This window comes from Crocodylus siamensis, chromosome 2 (assembly GCF_052110815.1).
Source record: "Crocodylus siamensis isolate JL-2025a chromosome 2, ASM5211081v1, whole genome shotgun sequence".
NCBI classification, from domain to species: domain Eukaryota; kingdom Metazoa; phylum Chordata; order Crocodylia; family Crocodylidae; genus Crocodylus; species Crocodylus siamensis.
This window is the reverse complement of record NC_143396.1, coordinates 169,784,974-169,806,210: the sequence shown is the minus strand read 5'-3', so window position 1 is coordinate 169,806,210 and position 21,237 is coordinate 169,784,974. Positions and strand designations below refer to the sequence as shown.

The 21,237-nt window shown below is 47.6% G+C and overlaps 1 protein-coding gene and 1 pseudogene across 1 annotated transcript; one reads left to right on the top strand and one right to left on the bottom strand.

Annotated features, from left to right (window-relative positions):
• Positions 1 to 1,031: 1,031 nt before the first annotated feature.
• Positions 1,032 to 17,350, bottom strand: LOC149871259 (membrane-spanning 4-domains subfamily A member 15-like). Its single transcript, XM_090034898.1, has 6 exons — positions 17,177 to 17,350; positions 16,364 to 16,492; positions 11,818 to 11,874; positions 6,467 to 6,592; positions 5,299 to 5,412; positions 1,032 to 1,145 (listed from the first exon to the last, which is right to left on the bottom strand). The coding sequence occupies exons 1-6, from the start codon at positions 17,348 to 17,350 to the stop codon at positions 1,032 to 1,034; spliced, it is 714 nt and encodes a 237-aa protein (XP_089891024.1).
• On the top strand, positions 14,551 to 14,729 carry LOC149871260 (U2 spliceosomal RNA; annotated as a pseudogene).
• Positions 17,351 to 21,237: the final 3,887 nt, after the last annotated feature.

Below are 21,237 nucleotides of genomic sequence, written 5' to 3'. Positions count from 1 at the left end.
CCTTTCAGATGTAGTGCTAGCTAGGTTAGCACCACTGAGCCTGTAAGTTTGTTGCAAATTTTTCCTCCCCAGATGGAGCATTTTACACTTCTCAGTGTTGAACTGCATGTGCTTGTGGTCTGCCCATCTAACTAATTTGTCTTTGTCCACCTGGATCATCAGCCTACCTTGATGTGTGGCCACACTTCCCCAAAGTTTAGTGTCATTGGCGAGCTTTGCCAGTGTGTTTTTCAGCCCCACATCCAGATCACTGATGTCCTTGAATATCCTCCTGTTTACTTGCTATTTTCTTCACCCTTGTTCTTATGTCTGATTTTGTGCCTTGTCTTTTCCTGTTCTGACCCTTCCTGAGTTTGCTATACCTTGATCAGAGATATAACTTTAAATTTTGGCACCTTCGTGGTGCCAGATGTGGACGGGTTGGGGAAAGGAGCAGTTAACTTCTTGCTCAGGGGCTGCAGCAGTGACACAGGCTCTTGTTGCTTCAGTGCAAGCTCCCCCAAAATGGGATGCAGTATCAGTGCAGGCTCTTTGAAAGCTACTGTTCTGGTACCCGCTCTAAACTGGTCCTCAGGGTTTTTGTTCTTTTTGCCTCCCCCCCACCCCATCCCTCCCGGTTATGCTACTAACCTTCATATTCCTCCATAGTAAATTTCACCAAGTTTCTGTTTTTTGTATAATTCTGTTTTCAATTCCATGTCTTTGCATAACTTGTAATTTAGCCAACATTTGGGAAAGGATCTGTTTTCAAGTTTTATTGAAGATACCAGAAAGGAAATTGGTCAGGGCATGCGCCTTGGGTGGATAGATATTTCTGGAAAGTCAATTTCATCTTTCATTACATAAAAATGATGAATGGGGTACAGCTGCAAAGAAAACAAAAATAGTTCCCTTGGTGGGATCTGGAATGTAGAATTGTGCTCATGGACTGGAATGAAAATTGATCAGGTAGGGCAGGTCTGGATTGTATTCTTAAAAAGGAACCTCCTCTCATGTGGGTTTTAGTATTGACTCCTTCTGAGTGCCTCTATTCAAAGCTCTTCCTTCTTAGTAGAAGCCATGTTGTCATAAAATGGGGAAGGAGTCAGTGAGGTAGAAGGAACCATTGAATTTGTATTCACAGTATATGGAACGGGGACTACGACCTGCAACAAACAAACAAAAAACAGAAAGAAAGAAAGAAAGAAAGAAAAAGAAAAAGAGAAAAAGCATGAGCTACCTTTAGGAACATCATCATTACCTCCACCACCCACTCACATACCCTCAGCCATCATCATGTGTAGACTTGGCAGAATTTGACTTTTAATTTTTAAAATAATTTTGATGGATAGTAACCATTTTTATTTTTAAGCATTTATTTTTATTTTTACTAATTTACATTTTCAGGATTGCATGAAATTAGGGATATGGATCATGCATATGTGTGTGTGTGCATGTACATGCACATACACACACGCATACAAGAGCATACGCACATACACACACAGACATGCCCGTTTCCTCCTCCAGCCTAGCACACAGTATGTGTGGGGAATGTTCCTGTGTTGCCAGGCTGTCAGCCTACCACCTGGCCCCAGTGCACGGTGCTGCCAAGTTCAGTGCCTACTTTTCTTTTGTCCCAAACCAGTTGCTTTCTGCCACCCCTCTCCCCCCTCCTCCTTCCCCACCTGCATCCCCTGGCAAGGAAACCTCTGGCTGCCGCAGCAGCATCTGCCTCCTGCAGCCAGTGGCTCTCTCTGCTCCTGCCCAAGTTTGCAAGGGAGGGCCTGGCTGGCACTGAGCTGGGGAGGCAGAAGAGAGGATAGATTCTCTCTCACACACACACACGCGTGCGCACAGTGCCCATCTCCCCCCCCGCCACTCCTCCCATCTTCCCACCTCTAGCTGCTGTTTAGCAGGACCCCACTCAGGTGCTGTGGTAGCAGCCTATTGTTACACTCCCTTTCTATAAATTTTGATTATTAATGATGGAAATATTTTTATATTTTTGTTGGTCTGTGAGTGTGAGGTGAAATCGCCATCTATTGATGTTGGTCAATTAAAAAACCCTGGATCCTGCCACAACTAATCATGTGCTATTGCACTGCCACCATCATCTCCCTCATCCTTCTGAGTTCCCAGAACTGGGATAAATGCATGCATGGAGGAATTCTCCTGAAATGACTGGCATTTCACTGAGGATGATTACATCCTTTCACCAGCAATGCCATTATTAACCCTCTATGTCCTGTCAATGCAGCTTTCCTTGGGCAGGTGATGAGCATTAGGTGCAACGGAGCATTACACTGGTCTCCTGCTATTATTGATATTATTTTGGTTACAATGTCAAGATGTTTCCATGGGCCCTGATTTAAGCAAGTTTGATGTTGGGCACTTGTAGACTAAATGAGGTGGGTCCCACCAGACCTGGAAGGTCATTTGTTTGTGTTTCTTTTGGGTTCAAATTAATGGAGCACCAGGTTTTTTTGCTGGAGTGGCAGGCAGCCTTATGTTCTCTTTGCTAAAGCTGGCTGAAAAACAAGTTTTGAGTAAAAAATCAGGTAGTCCACTACAGTATATTTTTTCATGAATTGTGTCCACTTTCTGTGGAAAATTGGATAGTGCTTAAAAATGTGAATGACCAATGCCTTCATGCTTCAATTAAGAACTTCTCTCCTGGTGCCTCCTGGACAGTACAGCTTTGTTGCCTCAAGTCCATATTTTCCTGGACCCACCCAGTGAGCATCCCAAAGAGAAGCCAGGAGAGCTTTTGGGTCAGATTCTGGTTGAAAGAGGCTTGGAGCTGTGGTAGAGAAACTCTTGCTTGCTCTAAGACTTCTCCTGTGCTCAAGGAAATGGTATTATATCAAAGATGTCAGGCTCCAAAACAAGGACAGTAGGGGCCAGATCCTCCAGGTAAGCGAACTTAGGTGCTTAAATATGATTCTATACCACTTGGGTACTCAAATGTGATTCTATACCACACCGCCTGAGTCCCTGAAAAACATCTCCTGCAAAAGATGATGGGTTCCCCTCCTTTTTTGTTTTGTGATTCCATCTTAAGGGCAAGATGACTACATGTACAGGATTGCCAACTGCCTGTGAATTTATGGACAGTCTTGGAAAAGGAGGCTAAAAATGCTTATCCATAAAATCTGTTAAAAAAAAAGAGCCATCCATAAAAAACTAAGAAGTCTTGAGCTTGATTGAAGCTCTGTTCTGAGACTGAGACTGGAAACAAGCATCGAGGGATAGACAAAGCAGAGCAGCAGCACCTGGTATTTGAGCAGGAGTGCAGCACGCAGCAGAGAAAATTCTTTCAGGGTTCTGTGGCTCATGGAAGCCACTGTAGCACCTTCCCGCCCATGCTCCTGGGCATGTGCTACTACTGCATCTGCCTGTGCTGCTTGTAATGGCTTTTTGCCTCAAAGGTAGGCAGGGCCAGACAGTCTGTGGCACTGAGCAAGACAGGGAGTGGGTGATGAGCTGGGATTAACCTGTGGGGCTGGAAGGGGAGATAGGTATTGGGTGGGGATTTGTGTCAAGATAGGAAGAGTGGGGCCACTAGTGTTAAAACTCAGGGGTGGGATAGAGAGGGGCAGCATAGTGCACAGTGTAGTTGGGGGTGTCAAGGTGTGAGGTGAGCAGGGGAACCCTGGGGTGGGGGGAGCACAGTGTAAAACCATTGCTGTAGTCAAGTAAGACTGTGTTAAAAGTTGGTGTTAAACCCCTAAATTTGAATCTGCTCCTTGTTACTGCTGTCCAGGCCCTGGCAGAAGGGTTACATTTACATTAGGTAAAACATATATTAGTAAAAACATATTTCCGTAAAAAAGTTGCAGATTGTCAGTAAAAAAAAAATTCTTGTGTTGGCAGCCCTGGTGTGTTATAAAAGTAAAGATGCATTCATTAATTGATTTTCAGGGTCCATTTCAGGGGTGTGCAATTATTGGGGTTGGAGGACCAATTAATGAGTTTTGTTGAGCTTTTAAGGGCCATGCACATGCATGCACAGACACACGTGTGCAGACACATATCTGCACACACCACACACAAGTAGACACATGCATGTGGAAACACACAGGCATGCACAGACATATATGCAGACACACAAACACATGAGTTCCTCACATCCCCCCCTTACACCTTCTCTCCTGCCCCAAGTCCTTGGCATGCAGCTGGATTAGACAAGACCCATACCAGCTGCACCAATGTGGACCAAAGCAGCAAGTGGGAACATTAAAAAAAATCATTGTTTTTGGCACTGGCCCATCACAGCCACATGCCAGGGACTCAGGGCAGGGGAGGAAGAGCAGGGAGAAGGGGGCCAGTACCACATGCTGGGAACTTAGGGTTAGGCAGGGGCCACATCACTGTCAAGCAAAAGCCATGTCAGCTGCTCCAGTTTTGTCCACATGGCATGGCCTTAAGTGGCATGCGGGAGCACAGCACAGCACCACATTAGTGGTACCCACACCCCTACCAGGCCCCAGCTATTTTTGGCCCAGCATGGCCCAGATAATCAGTGGCTCCTGGTCCTCTTCCCCTGGTACCTCCTCCCTCTGGCTGTAGGGAGAATTATACCCGAGCTTCAACTCAGCTGGGGCCAGGCTGTCTGGTCTGTGAATGGCCAGAGTTGGAGCTGCACACAGACAGCCTGGCTGGGCACAAGCCTGGCCAGGAGCTCAATGCCCCTTGCCTTGAAGCATACACTGGGGGCTGGGGGTGGGACAGGGCAGGTCGAGCTGGGCTGGGACAGGAAGAGAGCAGCTGCCTGGCCACTGGAGCTGGAGCTGCTTCTGCTGCTGTAGCCAGCTATGGCACAAGGAAGGGAAAAGGGCAAGAGGTGGTGAAAGCCAGGGCAGCCACAGGCTGGATACAATTCTCCTTGAGTGGATCAGTCATGGGTAAGACAAAATCATTTGGAGGGCTGGATCTGGCTCACAGGCCATATTTTATCCACCCCTAGTTTAGATGCCCAATAAGTAGAATAGAATCTGACCCCAGATGCATTTATCACTTGAAATACAACTTTCATGGGGCAGAGTGGTACCATTTTGAATTAAATATTTTTTTGATTTGGAGTAATCACTTTTCTGATAAAATATTTTCCGTGGAAAGCAGATGTTTTTACCTAAAAATAACTGGTCCAAAATCTTTTTTTTTTTTTAATCTTCACCCAGTCCTTACTTAGAAAACATCACTGTCCCCCCTCTGCTCCGGACCTGTACAGGGCCTTTCCCAGATGCATTCTTTAGGGAAGATACTTAACATAAGAACTCCCTCTACTTTCAACCCATTGAGAGCTAAGACACTCACGTCCTTAGGTTGGCAGCAGGTTGCCTGGCACCCGAAGTGAGAAATGGAGACTGCAATGGCGAGCTCCAGAAGAGTGACCAACAGCAGTATAGCTGCAATTCCCTTTCCGGCTTTCTGAGGAGCACAGAACCACATGGAACAATAGTTACTTTTGACTGTTTGAGATAATGCATTACTCAAAGCTGCAACGAGCTCCATCAACAGCTCACTCCCCTCCACTCCAAGGGGACGCACCAGGAGTGCATTTTAGGGGAAGCTGAAGCCCATCCCTGGCTCTCCCTATCCTTTTACAGGAGTGGTGTAGAAACACAATCCTCATTCCATTCAGCATCCCCATTAGTGGTGGGGCATAGAGCCAGCATAAAGAGAGTGAGTGTTAAAAGGGCCTTAGGTGGTCATTTAGTCCAACCCCCTGCTCAAAGCAAGACCACTCCCAACTAAATCATCCCAGCCAAGGCTTTGCCTAGCTAGATTTTAAAAACCTCCAAGGATGGAGATTCCACCACCTCTCTGAGTATTGGGTAGCCTGTTCCAGTGCTTTACTACTCTCTTCGTTAAACAAGCTTTTGCTAATATCTAATCTAAACTTTCCTTGCTGCAACTTGTATGCATGCAGAGATCAGTGCCACTAAGGTGCTCCCTGTGTACAGGGCAGCCATTTTTCCATATGGAGGACTTTACTGAGAGTGCCTTGCATGTAACATCTCTACCAGCTGCAAGGATGCAACAACCACAACGAGTCAGGGATGCAGTGGTAGAAACCTGCTCTGCTGTCTCTGGAAATTGGGTTTTTCCCCTCTGAGGTAAGAGGGGCCACTTAGGCGCTGCTAGCAGTAATAGTTTCCTTAGTTGTAAAGGGAGGAATTCACCATTTGACTGTATCCTTCACAGCCTCAATTCAGGAAAGAAGTAGGATACATTTCCAATGAGGTCAAATGTCCTGGTTCTCATTTACCATATAGAAGCTGCATGGCCAGAGCAGTGTGTCATCGTCCTAGTATAAATGAAGCTCATGCCCAGTGGGCTGCTCATATTTGTAATTTGTTTATCTTGGCATTTTTTAATTTGAAATGAGAGCCATGTAGATCTGTGCCTAATATGAGTTATTCCAGACACCAGGTTTTCTAAACAGGCAATGAATGGTGCATGGCAGAATCAGGTCACTTACAGACAGAGGCCCTTGATCCACATAAGAGACAAACATTCCATTAATAATGAGCTCCATTGTCAACAGAACTGTCCCACTAGAGGCAAAGATGGCACTGACGATGTTCGTTCCTAAGCTGCCTTTCATCTGCAAGAGGAATGTTATTTGACAGTGGAGGGAGAACAGGTTTGGTTAAAATAAGAACTTGTCCCTTACATTCAACCCAACCCCTGAATCCCTTTCGGAGAACTATTCAAGCCAGAGTGAAGCTTAGTTCTTGTGGAAGACTAGGGCATAGAAGACCTGAGATTCAGGGCTTGTAGAGCGGTGTTGTTTTTAGCTGCACACTGAAGGCCACATTAGGCACATAAATGGACTCAGGCACATTGGACAATGCAAGCACTTTTCAAAGCACCTGGCACTGTGACACTTGCAGGTGTATAAGGGGCAAAATGCATATCAGCGCTGAGAAAATGGTAGTGGCATGTTTTTGAATTAAAACACCTTGGAGGTGCTTGAGTTGAAAAGTGCACCACCGCCATTTTCTGCATGCTGGTGCACATTTCACCTCTTATACAATTGCAGGGGGTGCAGGGCAGTTTGCCTTAGCTTGCCTTAGCTTGCCTTAGCTCAATTAATCGAGTCTGCTCCGAAGCAGCGACTCTCTGGTGCATCCCAGAAAAAAAAACATGTGAATAAATGCCCCTAAATGTGATTCTATTCCATCCTTTTTGAGTGCCTGAAAAACTGTTAATGTGAGAGATGGGCGGGCCCTCCTCTTCCTCACTTCTTCCGTCATGACTCACTCCCAAGGGCTAGATGAAAGTGTGTTAGAAAAGTAGATGCATTAATGGGTTTTCAGGGCCTGAATAGGGTGAAATAAAATCACTTTTTAGGCACCAAAGTCCACATAGGCTATAAACAGATGCATCCACTAACAAGAATGTTAGTGTTGGCAAGAAAAGGGTGTATGAACTCTCAGGTTCTAAACCCAAATGCTAATTTAGATTGAAGTAGCCTTTGAAAACAGTGAAATAGCTCTCCTGGGAAACTCCATGCCTGCCCTCTGTTACTCCAGAACAAGAGTGCCTCATTCGCGTAATATTATTTCAAAGCAAAATTCTGGAATAAGAAGCACACATGGAGCTATGCAAGAACAGCTACTGCATGTGTGTACAAGACCTCAGGTCAGTGTCATTAGGCCTTCCTCTGTGCTCACTACGACCCACTTTAGGTAGGGCTGAAAATGCTGAGCCCCACAGAGGAAAGATGGAGCGATTTTCATAACATATCCTTTTAAATAAAATAAAAATGAAAAAAAAAAGGGGTTGGGGAGCAGAATATGGCATTCAAAACAGAAACTTTTAATTCTTGGGAAAATAGTAGCTGGGTTTTAGGCCTTTGCTTCCAGCTCAAATCCAGAGTAAAGGCACACCGCCCCCACCCCCCCAATGTCTGGGCACCTCCTTCCCCTTTTCCCCTATTTTGCTTCGCCTCCTGCCCCCTGAACACTAGTAGAGCAAGAATCCCAGCATCTCTCAGACTCATGGTGTTCCCCAAAACTCTTTGGTATTGCTTCGTTCAGTAGTTTGTATATTAAAAACCTGAATCATGTAAACAAGATGAGAAATATATGTGCAAGAAATTTTTCCTTATTCAAAATGGGTGCCACCTGGCCTTTACTGACCCCATAAAAATGGTTGATATTTCCTGGGAGCTAGTCTGCAGGTGGAGGTGAGACTGCCTGAAAAAATGAAGGCAGCCGACTCCCATTCTTCCCAGTAATTATGACACAGGAGCTAGGAAGGGCTGGGAAGTCTCAATGGATAGAAAGAGGCTTCACCAAAATGAAGTGGATTGGCTGGGGTGGGACACCACAGCTGATCCACTTTACTAAGGAACATGCACATCGCCCCTTGTCCTGCCTTTGGCCCCTGCCCCACCAGTACAGGACAAGGGGTGATGTATTCCCCTTGCCCAGGGATTCCTTGGGTCCCTTGCTGCCCTGTATGGAGTCCTATGCTGAACTGTGCCTCACGCAGAGCATGAGTCAGCATGGGTCCTGGCATGGGGCGATGCAAAGGTGTGGGGTAATGCAAAAGCTGGGTAATCCCTGGTGCCCTGTGCCTCCACATGGGGACTTGCACTTGTGTCTGAAGCATGGGCTGATGTGGGTCCTGGCAAGGAGGCGTAGGGTGCCAGGGGTTCCTTCGCTCCTGTGTCCCTCTGCTGGGACTCACGCTGACCCATGTGTCTGCATGAGGCATGGGGTAGTGTCCAGGTTTCAATTACACTTTGGCTCTTGGTGGGGTCTGCAAAAAAACTGGCCAGGGTAGGGGCTGTAAGAATAGGTCCCCACCAGTACTGTGGGGCTGGGGCCAGCAGCAGTGGCAGCCAGAAGGAGCCACTGCTGTAGCCTGCTGCTGCCGCCTGGGCTGCTTAGAAAAGGTGAGGGGTGAACTGGAGGGCTGACCAGCCTGTGGGGGAGTTCTCATCTCTTATGGGGGGGCTCTCAACTTTTATGTGCCCCCACCAAGTTCCCCTGTAATTTGAGCCCTGGGCAGCATGGGTTCCAGTGTGGAGGAGGCGCAGGGTCATGTGAGTCCAAGTGTGGAGGCACAGGGCCCCCAGGATTCCCTGGATCCTGTGCCTCCAAGCTGGGACCTGCTTAGGCTTTCCCTATTTACATATATCCACCCTGGGCAACTCTGGAATATGTGCAAGATATTTTTCCTTACACAAAATGGCTACCATCTTGTATGCAGGAAAAACCAGGCAGGGGCTCTGGGAGCTTGAGGGGCCCAGTTCTACCCTGGGTGCACAGAATCAGGTCCCTCAAACCTCAGAACACCTGTCCTAATGGATATTGGTCACAATAAAGCAGCAGAATTTATTAGTACCTTTTGTCACACCACTTGTGGCACAGCAAAAGGTAGGGACAGCTACTGTCATAGCATTTATGCCACCATAAAAATTGTTATGGCAGCACAAATGCGACATCAGGTGACATCTGCTTCTATGAGAGGTGCCTATGAAATGAATGAGCAAGGAGATAAAACACCAGCTCCCACAACCTGGAAGTAGTTAAGTCGAAACAAAGCTACAGACAGAACCTAGTGGGAGAGCCTATTTTGGCAAGTATGTATATTTAGTGCTGGATTCTGCCCCCTTAAAACTTCTCATGTAACTGGGACCAGGCAACTTTTCCCCAAAGCTTCAAATGCCAGATAACCAGTGAAAAGCCCCTACAAATTTATTTAGGTTAGAAGATCTTGATTTGCAAGCCAGCCTTATGCTTGTTGGAGGTCTGACTTCTGAGCGGAGTTGACAATATTGCTACATTGGAGTCGTGTGAAGGGTACACCCTGTTGCAGCCAGCTACAATGCCTGGTTCTTCATTCGCAAGCACCAGATCTTTCTAGGCCGAAAGGCCAAACCCCCTTAGTTTCTTCAAGCAGAGCCAATGCCACATGCTGTATACATTCCAGTGTATATGGAAACTTCACAGATGAACAAGATAGAAGCAAAATTTGACACCTTGCCTGCAATCAGATACCTGATGTATGAATGAACCTGCTGTAGCCTACTGTCTGTGCCTACTTTGCCTACTCACAAAGCAACCTTTTCTAAAATGGACTGTTATACCTAGGGGAACCCTACCATCATTTAACTCCCCTGTGCAAGATGAAGTTTCATTCCTACCTGGGAGAATTTTCACAATCTTTGAATTCTCCTTTGCTGCAGGAAGGGCGTTTGGGCCCAAAAGCTCGCAAAGAAAGAAATATATATGTCTGCTACTATTAGTTGGTCTAATAAAGGATATTGCCTCTACCCCAATAGTTTTGTCTGCCTACACTTTTAGACCAGCACAGCTAAAACCAATATCCCTGAGAGTATATGGAAGGCTTTTTCCCCCTCCCCCTCTGTGACTTCTTTTCAGTACTGTATTTTTTTTAGAAAGTTTTAAAAGCAAACACTAATTGTGAAGAGATTATAATCCTAAGGAATGTGAGGAGTTCAGAAAAAGGCCTGAACTTTAGACCTTCACACCAACTGTGTTGGTCACATATCAGGAGTTCACTTCCCCTGATGACAAACAAAACTTCTTCTCTAGAGTATCTGGACTCATTATCTCACTCTTATCCCCTGGGAGCCTGGCTGCCATTTCAGCAGAAGTTTCTGTCTCATTTTCTGAAGGATGATCAGAAGGGCCCCAGTTTAGAGGGGGGTTTTTAGGGCCTGTCAGCTAATCACCGTTAACATATATGATTAATGCAAGAACCAATTAACGCATTATTTTTTTTAATTTGTTAATCGTGCGCATGGTTTTTGAGCCTGCCCTGCTCTGCTGCCAGTGCTGCTGCCTCCAGGGCTGTGCAGCAGGCCAGTGGTAGCAGGGCAGAGGAGCCATAAGGAAGCTTGGACGTGGGCTCTAGGTAGCTGCAGCAGGAAGTGGAGAGAGTGGGGGGGTGCACCCATGCATCCTACCACAACACCCATCCAGGGGCTGGAGCAGCCGGGCTGCCAGTGCCAGGGGTTTTGGGAAGGTGGCGCTGGGCTGCAGCAGAGCTGCCTGGCATCCTCAGGCCTGGGGCGAGTTGGGACCACCTGGGACCCACTGAGCATAAGCAGGGAAGTTTGAACCTAGGCTGGAGCCAGGGCCAGAGCAGCTGCCCCCAGTCTGGGCTGCCCACAACTGCCGCTGCTGGGGAAGGGCAGGGTGAGCCCACCGCTGCTAGGGCTGTGCATGGGCGGAGGGCAGGCCCGAGACGCGGGGCAGTTCCATGGAGACCCTGTTCATATTGGGCATCCTGCCAGGCTGTGCAGGGGTTCCTGCTTCCTGGGCTCACACCCCCCTGAGGGGCTCCAGCCACCCACCCCCACACACCCACAGTCCCCCACACACCCCACATCCACTCCCAACCATACAAAGTACCTGCCTAATTGCATAATTTTGAGTTCTTCTGTGCATTATTGTGAGTTTTTAGCTGTGTGATTAAAATCATGATTAATAGTGACTAATTTTTTTAATTGCACAACTAATTGTGATCAATTTTTTAATTGGTTGACAGCGCCAGGTTTTTTTAATCAAGAGAAAGTTGTTTCACCAGGAACTGCTTCCAGGAGGAAACAGTCAGGCTGCTGGGGAAGAGGGTAGGCAATGCCTTAAACTAGTATCCCTGTTTTCCCTCCAGAACCTGCCTGTCTCTTCTGTTTTTCCCTGCAGTGTGCATGCTCCATGTCCTTGATTCACAGGTCTCTTCTCTTCCCTGTCATATATCCTCCATCCTGGCTCTTCTGGGGAAGAATGGATGAACTCTACATATCCCTCAGTAATATAGAAGTGGAGGAAACCTTAGAGAGGAACTCACCAGACAGGTACTGTGATGCTGCTCAGCTGCAATTGAGAGGGATCCAGAAATAAGGAACTGTGCAGAAAAAGAAAAAGATTGAGATATTGTTAAGGGGCAGGAGATTACTTCACAGGTATAAGAACATTCAAGACAGCCTGTATGTGACAGGCATGAGGGCAATGAGGCAAGGATCCTTCCCTCGGAGTGGACAGATTGCCTCCTAAACCGTTGCAATCCAGCCTGGTCAAATGACACCTCTACTGCAATTCTCCCTCAGTAGATACTTCCTCTCTTCTCTCCACAGAGTCACTGTTTATCTCTGGCATGTGAAATACCAAAGGCATTGTGATCTGAGCCCTGGACTTATTTTAAGAACAAGGTGGGTACATCTACACAGGATGCTTTACTGAGCAGCAGCATAGTTTATTGGGTAGTAAGAAAGCATCACTACACATGCACATGCTTACTGCAAAGTAAACTTTGCTAATCACAAGTAAATTTGCTACTTGCATTTGCATGTAGCAAATTTACTTGTGATTAAATACTGCGTAGTAGTGCTCATGTAGACACCTGACCAAGAGAAAATTTGCTCCCAGTGAACCGGCCGGCAGGGGGTGAGATTGCTCCCTGCCCCGGGAGCTGATTGCTGCCACAGCGGCAGCCCAAGCAGAGCCCAAGCAGGAATTCTGTCCCCCTGCCCTGGCAGCACAGATTTCCAAGCACCCACTCTGAGATCACAATTAGGGATCACCATCATGATCAGGGAATGGGGAGCTGGGCAATCTGGCAGCAACAGCACAGCTCCAAGTGGCCCAGCTCCAGTGCCTAAGCATGCGCTGCTCCATTTTTTTTTCCATGTGTTTTTGGACCCCTGGATATCCAGAAGTCAAAAAAACCCTGAAGCAGCACATGCTCAGGCAGCATGTGCTGTTAGAAAGTGGAGCTGGGCCACTCGGAGTCATGCTGTCGCTGCCAACCAGGTTCCACTCTACAGGATCGTCATGGCTGCAGCTCCTAGGAGGCCTCCAGGACCCCAAGTAAAGCTGGTGGGGCCAGCACAGTGCTGGCTTCAGCCTCCTCTATGCCACCCAGGGCAACTTGCTGCATGCCAAAGTGTGCATGGTACAGGCATTCTACAGAGACAAGAAGCAGCGTTGCAAGGTGCACCACCACTACTTGTCCCTGGAGAACCAAACATCCATGCACATCTGGACGCACCCACAAAGGCCTGGGCCTTGACTTGAGCTGAGCAAGTGGGAGATGGAAAACACGTGACCTCACAAAGCTTGGGCCTTTTCGTAAGCCCACCAACCAGGAGTTGCTGAGTTGGTGACTTCACAAGGGCGTGGATATGTTACAAGTTGAGTGCCAAGGGTTTGGAACAGGCTGCCCCCAGAAGTGGTACAGTCACCCACTCTGGCGATCTTCAAAAAACATCTTGATACCCATCTTGCTGGGGTCATCTGATCCCAGCAGTCCTTCTTTCCCAAGTGCAGGGGGGCTGGACTCAATGATCTACACGGTGCCTTCCAGTGCCTAACAACTATGAAACCCTACTACCATCAGTCCAGCAGGCAGAGGCTCTTAGTCAAGGACTTTACTGGCACCTGGCCTTTGACTTCAGACACAGGATGCAGACAGTGAGTCTGCAGATCAGACCTGATCTCCAAACTGGAAATCCAGGACTCCTGCCGGTACAGTAGGTGGAAAATTAGCTGGGAGGGCTGTAGCTGCCCTCACAGGAGGAGTTTGGAAGGAGTTCCTTTCAAGCATGTAGCGGTGAGTTTTAGAGTGGAGGGAAGGGGACTGCATATGGAAATTTTTCTGAAGCTTTTCTCTAGCACTATATTTCCCCTGCACCTCTCAGGTTATCTGTGGGCACTTCTACACATGTGCCTGACTGCACAGGTGTTACTGCACAGTTATTTAGTACTTGCTAAAACAAGTACTAAATGACTGCACAGTAACTGCTGTTACTATGCAGTCCTGGCAGCTCATGAGTCATTTTCAATCCTACTGTGCAATAGCGTTGACATCACAGTTCATGCCTGCTGATGATACAACGACGTAATGTCTTGTGTAGATGCACCCTCTGAGTACAATTAAGCTAATACTACTTAAAAGGAGATGTGTATGGCTTAGACTGGATCATTTGTATATGTGAAAAGCCTCTTAGCTGGAAGCATCTCTCTTTTCTTCTGTCTACATTAAGGGCCTTGCTCCCCGTTATACTGTGGGTGTGTCTACACATGAATTTGATTCAGGAACAGTTTACTTACGAGTAAACAACTTGCAAATAAATGCTCCTGCACATGCATCTATGCATACATTGAAGCAGGAGCAGATTTGCTGCTAATGGCAGTAAACTGGTCCTGCTTCCTGGGGCCCTGCAATGGGCCCCTGCCACCACTAGGGGGAGCTTTAGGCTCCCTCGGGTGCTAGCCCAGGGGCTGGCAGAGGGCACTGGGCCAGGAGTCGGCTATCTTCTGGCCTGGGCTGGCACATTACGCCCTAACCCGGGGGGCTCCCTGCTGCCAGGGCAGGGACAATGTCCCCTTGCCCTAGCAGCAGGGAACTCCTGGCCCTAGCTCCCAGCTCCTAGCTCCTGGCCCTAGCTCATTGCTAGCTGCCCCACCAGCAGATCAGGGCAGGGGACTGTGATCTACCCCACCCCTGAATCTCTTTTCAAGTTTTGAGCCTTAATCACCTGATCAAGGCATAGGGCTGGGATCTGCCCGACGCTGGCACTACATCCATTGACAAAGGCAGGCTGTGCTAACCTGTTCTTCTGATAAGTTTTAATATGTCCTCCATAGGAGGTCTATATTGAGCAGATTCTTTTTGGTATTGGGTGGTGGAACCGGAGCGTGCTCCATCCACTCCATGCATTGACCTGGTATTGCAGTGCTTCCAGGACTGGTGCAAAAAAACAAAAACAAAAAAAAAAAGGGATCTGCCCTCACCAGAACAGTTCCTAGACCTCTGCATGTAGGACAGAGGCTGGGGAGTTGGTTTACTGCTCAGCTCTGACAGCGTGAAGCTGGGTGGGGCTCAGGCTCTGGAGCTTGTTTCCTGCTCAGCTCTGCAAGCACAGAGCTGGGTGGGAAACAGGTTGGGGAGCTCGTTCCCCACAGCTCTCCAGCTGGGTCCCTGCTCAGCTCCATGCTCATGGAACTGGGTGGGGAACAGGCTCCCCCACCCCCACCAGCAGGGAGCTGCCAGTGCCAGCTCCACACCGCAGGGCTGGTGCTGGGAGACCCTTATTTGCCAGCCCAAGCTTCATGGTGGCAGAGTTCAGGCTGGGAGATCATTATCACCAAGCACCAGCTCTGCGACTGAAGGACTGGTTCTGGGAGATCCTTATTTCCTAGTGCCATCTCCATGGTTGCAGGGCCGATATTGGGTGACCCTTATCTCCCAGCACCAGCTCTGCAGTTGCGGGGCCAGTGCTAGGAGATTAGGGTCTTCCAGCATAGGTCCCCCACTCCTGATTGCGAGGCTACATGGGTCAGCGTTTTGGCCCTGGGAAGCTGCCCTGCAAGTGTTGTCCATTTTCTCCACTGCAAGAATTTTCCTCCCAGCCCCTGCTCCTTGATCACAATCTCAGAATGGGGGTTTGGAGCTCCCAGCTACCAGGGCAGGGGGACATAGTCCCCACCCAGGGTCCAGTGGTGGAGCCTGCCTCAGCAGCAGGCAGTTCCCGGGGGTAGGAAGCAATCTCCTGCCCCCTAGTGGACAGCTGACTTGGGGATTTGCTCCTGGTCAGGTGTCTACATGACTGCTATTGAGATGTTACTAATTGAAAGCAAATTTACTACTTGAATTTGCAGGTAGCATTTTTTCTCATGATTAGCAAGGATTTACTGCATAGTAAGCATGTGCACATGTGGACGCACATGCTTATTGTTCAGTAAACTAGGCTACTGCGCAGTTAAGTGTCTTATTTAGACAAGCCCAGTGAACTGCAAAAATATTGACTGGCTTAGTGTTAGCTTGCAGTCACAGCTTCAACTTAAGTGGCACATTTATGGCCACATCTTAATGGAACAGGAGCCAGGTTATGCAGATCAAGAGATAATCCTGCCCTGGAGTGGAGTAACTTTGAGCCACGTATCAAGTGCTTTAAGCCACTTAAAGGACTTAACATGGGGACAATCCAAGGATTAAGAGGAGCTTCCCAAAATTAATTAGTAACAAGGCCCCAAGTGTGTCCATAGCCATTGTCATTTTTCAGTACCAGGTTATGTTTGGTTCAGCTCAACTGTCAGCATTTTGACGGGAGTCAAGGTACCAGACAAGGGTCAGGAGCTGAAATCAGGAACCATGAAACAAATCTGAGGTCTGGACAGAGGCATGGGGCACCATCCAGAGCCACTGTTTCCACCAGCCACTTGACAAAGTAGTGACACCCAGGCTTACGTCAGCCCAGCTCCTCCACTCAATTTGAGGAACATGGCCCAGCTGAGTGTTACTAACCCAATAACTCACCACTAAAGTGTCAAGTGATGATAGATGTCAGGTCCCCTGCCATCCTTTCCAAAACACTTCTGCATGTTCTACTCACCATCAACCCCCCCCAGAAGGGGTACCCGCTGAACGTCGTGACAGAGACATATGATGACTGTGCTTCTATAAGAATTATGGAGACACTTGCAAATCCCATGTGAATCAACCCAATCAAGATCTGGATGGCCTGTGTGGAAAGAATGGAGTAATATGAAAGGAGTCACTTCCTTTCCTCTTTGGAGAGGAGCAAAGACACCACCGTGTCATAAGCAAAGCTGATCGAAAAGAAGAGTTTTCCTCCCTCAGGAAATTCCTGTATTTTGACATTGATTAGATTCCAAATCAGGAAAAAAAGTTGAACATTTTTTGACAGGAAAAAAATGTTGAACACATATTTGACACTTTTTCAGAATTTAAAAGATGATTTGGAAATATTTAAATTCAGTTTGTCAAATATCCTTGAAATGCAGGTTTGGCTTGGTTCAGTCCTGGACCAAGTCTGATGAACTGAGGTTGTACCTTCTAGGAGTTGTAGTTTAACTAGTTCAGGGCCACAGTCTCTTCTGTGGCTGAGGCTCCTGACTGGACCACATCCCCCAGTTGCAGCATAATCACAAAATTCCTGTGCTATAGTTCAGGAAAAAGGAGGGACAGTGCTCTGTCTTGAAGACAAGCTCAAGTCCTCCACTGATCCTTGAGGTACCAGTTAATGTGATGGTATCCATTCCTTTGCATCCTTTCCTAAAAAGCTGTTTGTTAATGTAAAAAAGGAAAGAAGACTTAAGTCTGGAGTCTGATCTGGATCCTGGGCCTTTCCCCATAAACCTCCATTTCCACGCACTGCGCTGCAGCAATTTGTAACCCTACTCACCCCCAGCATTTTAGGCTCTGCTCTCAAGAATATCGCCATTGTCCTGTCCACCCTCAGGTTGATCTGTTGAGGTTGATTCACAGAGTTCATGGTTTGTCTGTCTGGGGTGATGCCAGCACTGTCCGGAGCCATGACTACCAACACCTGAGTGGTCCTGCCTCCTGGCATTGACATAATGACAAAGAGACTGCGAAAGAGAGTGGTTGGCCCAGATTAAATGCTATATTATAACATCAGTTTGCAGCTTTCAGCCCTGCAGTAGCTTGCTGAAACTGATGTTCTTGCTGGTTTCACCATTCAAACTGGGCAACTCCCCTCCCCGCCTCACCCCTCCACCCCACCCTAAGTCTGTCTCTTACCCGCTGACTCCTCAGTTTACATCTTCACTGACTGCCTGTCTTGCATGCAGCCCAGCCCAGCCTCTGGCTTCTTTACTATTCATTCCATCCAGGAAGAGCAGGCACCAACTGCAGATGCTTCCTTAGCCTGATGAAGGGTATTTATTAGGCTTGTGTGAAGTGGCAGGTATTCTCTTCAGATTCAGATTTGTCAGATTCAGGGGACAGTGATTCGATTCGGTGATTTGAATCACTGTCCCAAACCAATTCGGCTGAATCTGATTTGGAGATTCAGCCGCTGCCGAATCAGCCAAATCTCCGAATCAAATAGACCTATCTCCCCAGCCTGTTCTCCCAGATGCATTAATGGCTGCCCTGCCCTGCCTCAACATCCCAGCTCTTAAAAAAAAAAGCAAAAAAAAGCCCTGCATTCACTGGCTTCGGCCAGGCAGGGGCCAGTGATCCCCACTGCACCCCACTGTCCTGTGCTGAATGGGGGGGGCTTGGCTGCAAGCCCCCAGAAGCCCTGACAGTCACTGCAACAGCTGGTGAATGCAGGGCCTTTGTTTTTAAAGAGCCAAGATGCTGGGGCTGGGTGGGGCAGCCACTGATGGGGCTGGGAGAGTGAGTAGGGGTCAGGGGATGCTCAGGGGGGCTGGGAGAGCAGGCAGGGCATGGGGCCTGGTGGGGGTCCCCCCATGGTCCCATCCCCACACCTCCAGCCCCCCTAACCCCCACTTACCAGCACAGAGTCCGGGTCAAGCTCCCTGCAGCGGTGAGCAGGGACTGCCCAAACCTCCGAATGTCTCCGAAACTCTGAATCTTTTCTGAATTGATTTGGAGAGCTTCAAATTGATTTGGACCTTTTTATTGGTCTCCCAATTTGATTCAGTTTCGGAGATTTGGCCACCGAATCAGGATTAATCTCCTCTGAATTGAATCAGCACCCGAAGCTTCGCATAGCCCTAGTATTTATACCCAAAAGCTTGCAAAGAAAAATTTTTCCAACTATTTGAGCTGGTCTAATAAAAGATATCCGATTTACTCAAAGAACCTTGTCTGCCTATATCCTTAGACCAATATGGCTACAACCTGTACCCTTGGTGGTTAGAAGAATCTCTGCAGCTTGGAAGGGCTCCCTGGGTCTGTGGACCAGGGCAGTCCGGCTATGTAGACTGTCTGGAACTGGGCACCTCAGGACTTCCAGGCATCTGAGCCACTGGCGGGCAGTCTGGATGAGGGGCTACAGAGTAAATAGTACAGCCCCTTCCTCCCCAGAGACTGCACAACTCTGTGACTCCCATTACCATCTCCTTGTCACACTCAGGGCCCAAGCACTTAGGGCAGGGATCGATTGAGGGCAGTTTGGTTGGTTGCAGGGAGACACCCATTTTATTAGAGTTAAGGGCACTGCATTTTGGATTTGGGCTGAGTAGGTGCCAGCTACTAACAAACATGTGATGCTCAGGCCATGTGAATACCGACTTGGTGGCTGAACCCTGTCCTTCCTTGATATTGGTTTGTGCCAGCTTGTGGAGTCCAGACCATGTATGAAAAGCTGCAGATTAACACCAGCCACTCACAGTACTTTTCCATCCTGCTTGGCAATGTTTTCCAAATGGGCACTGTTTCCTTCCCCACCAAGACACAGCTTCTCTGACCTACCCTTTCTTCCCTGCCCTCTTCTTTATAAAACCTACTGGCTAACTAAAGAACAGTGTCTCTTTAAACCCTGGTCTTCCAACCAAGAGACAACAACTAAGGAAACCACTGAAAAGATCGCAGAGCATCCACTGAACCCCCTTCCCGCTGCCTGGACCTACTTGGATGGGGTCAACCTAACAGAGCCCTTTCTCCTGTACTTACTCTGATCTCTCCTTCTGAACCGCGACCAATCGGCTCCCACCAGCTGCAGGTGTCTGAGCTGCCTTACCAGGAAGTTCACACTGATTCACACCTAAGGGCCTTAGTTAGCCTTAGACTTTGGACCCTGCCCCAGTTGTCACAGCTCCTCCCCTGTGTTGTGCTGAAAGGGACGCTCCAAAGTTCTTGTCCCCTTTTGATGTCTTCCCTTCACCCACTGTGTATATTTTCTTCATGCTAATCAGTCATCATCCCTTCTCGCTGAGAACACAAGGAGCTTCCTAGCAGAGCACTGCATTTCCCAGCTTGCCAGAAGGGAAATACCACCATCTCTTCTATTTTTTTCTGTCTAAAGCAGTGGTTTTCAAATGTCTTAAGACTCAAGGTCCCCCAGGTTCAAGACACACCTTGTTAGGCTCAAAGCATCCCTCAGAAAATACCAGCTCTTATTTTTCATTCATTTTTTTGATTATGGAAAAATCATACAACAATTTTATCTGTTGCATAGAACTCAGATTACAACAGGTATGAATTCTTAACCCTATGGATGCTTTCTTAAAATCATTGAGTTCATCTTGTGAATCATGTTTGCACACCTAATGCTGCTAACATTGTGTGGCATCCCATAGCACCCCTAAAGGATTTCAAAGCACCCTGATTGGAAATCACTGGCCTAGAATAATGGTTTTCAACCTTTTAAATTCAAGGCACCCCTCCACAAATTCCCTAAATTTGATGGCACCTCATTTGAGAATCCCTGTAAAGTACCAGTTTAGTGACTTTATCTCCAGGCTGCAGCCACCGTTGCCAGATGCAACTGCCCCGCACACCTGTTTCCAAGAGGACATGTGGGGCTGTAGGCTCACCCAACTACATTAGGTTTTGCTCTCCCTTTCCATGTTCTTCTCCTCTCCTCTCCCCTTCCCATTGGGTGGCAGTCAGTAAATAGAAAATGCAGTTTTTACAGAAGAAGGATATAGCTGTGTCCTACACTCAAAGAGTCCATTTCTGGGTTGCTGCCTGTGTTTTGTTTCTACAAACTACTATTCAATAATGGAGCCAGGAAGAGAAGGGAGCAAAACATAACGCAAGCAGAAGTGCTAGCTCATGCTACAGCTACTTCCCCATTTGCCCTGTATGCTTCTCCTGGAAACAGAAGCATGTAGGACATTTTCACCTGGCTGCAGCTCTGGTGATCAGTTCCACCAGCACTACAGTCACCCTTAAAAGGCTGTCATGAAACCCTTTCGTGCCACAGCACCATGGTTGAGAACTTCCGGCCTACAGGGAACCTCTAAAAAAAATAGATGCGAGTGCTGGGGCTGATGGTAATATTTTTTCTCAAAACAATCTTTGTCAATGAATTGGATTTACAGTGAAACAAAGCCTTTTTGTGGGGAAAATCTGCTTTCCTTGAAAAAGTTTGAAGTTTTGTTGGAAAACTAGAGACCAAAAGCATCCATGTTTCGCAGCCATATCCCAAAATCTTGTTGGCTGAATATTGCAACATTTTCATGTTCTCAAGGAAATCATATAAATCCACAGGAAATAAAATGTGATGAAAATAATCTTTGTATCTGTTTCCACTAACAATTTCCATGGGAGTAAAGAGCAATTTCAAAGCACCCTCCACCCTGTTAGACACAGTTTTGTTCAGGGTCATCTCTGCACAGTTGATATCCTTGCTAGACAAATGTAATGCAGCGTGTCTTGTCATGAACACAACGTCCTGGAAGAAGCCCACAGTAGTTGCATTGTTATCCTCCAAGCAACTTTAAGTATCCACTTAACAGGCCCCATCTTGTTCTAGCTCACGTGCCAAAGGCTGGGCTGAGATGTATCTCTGCCATTCGGGGTATT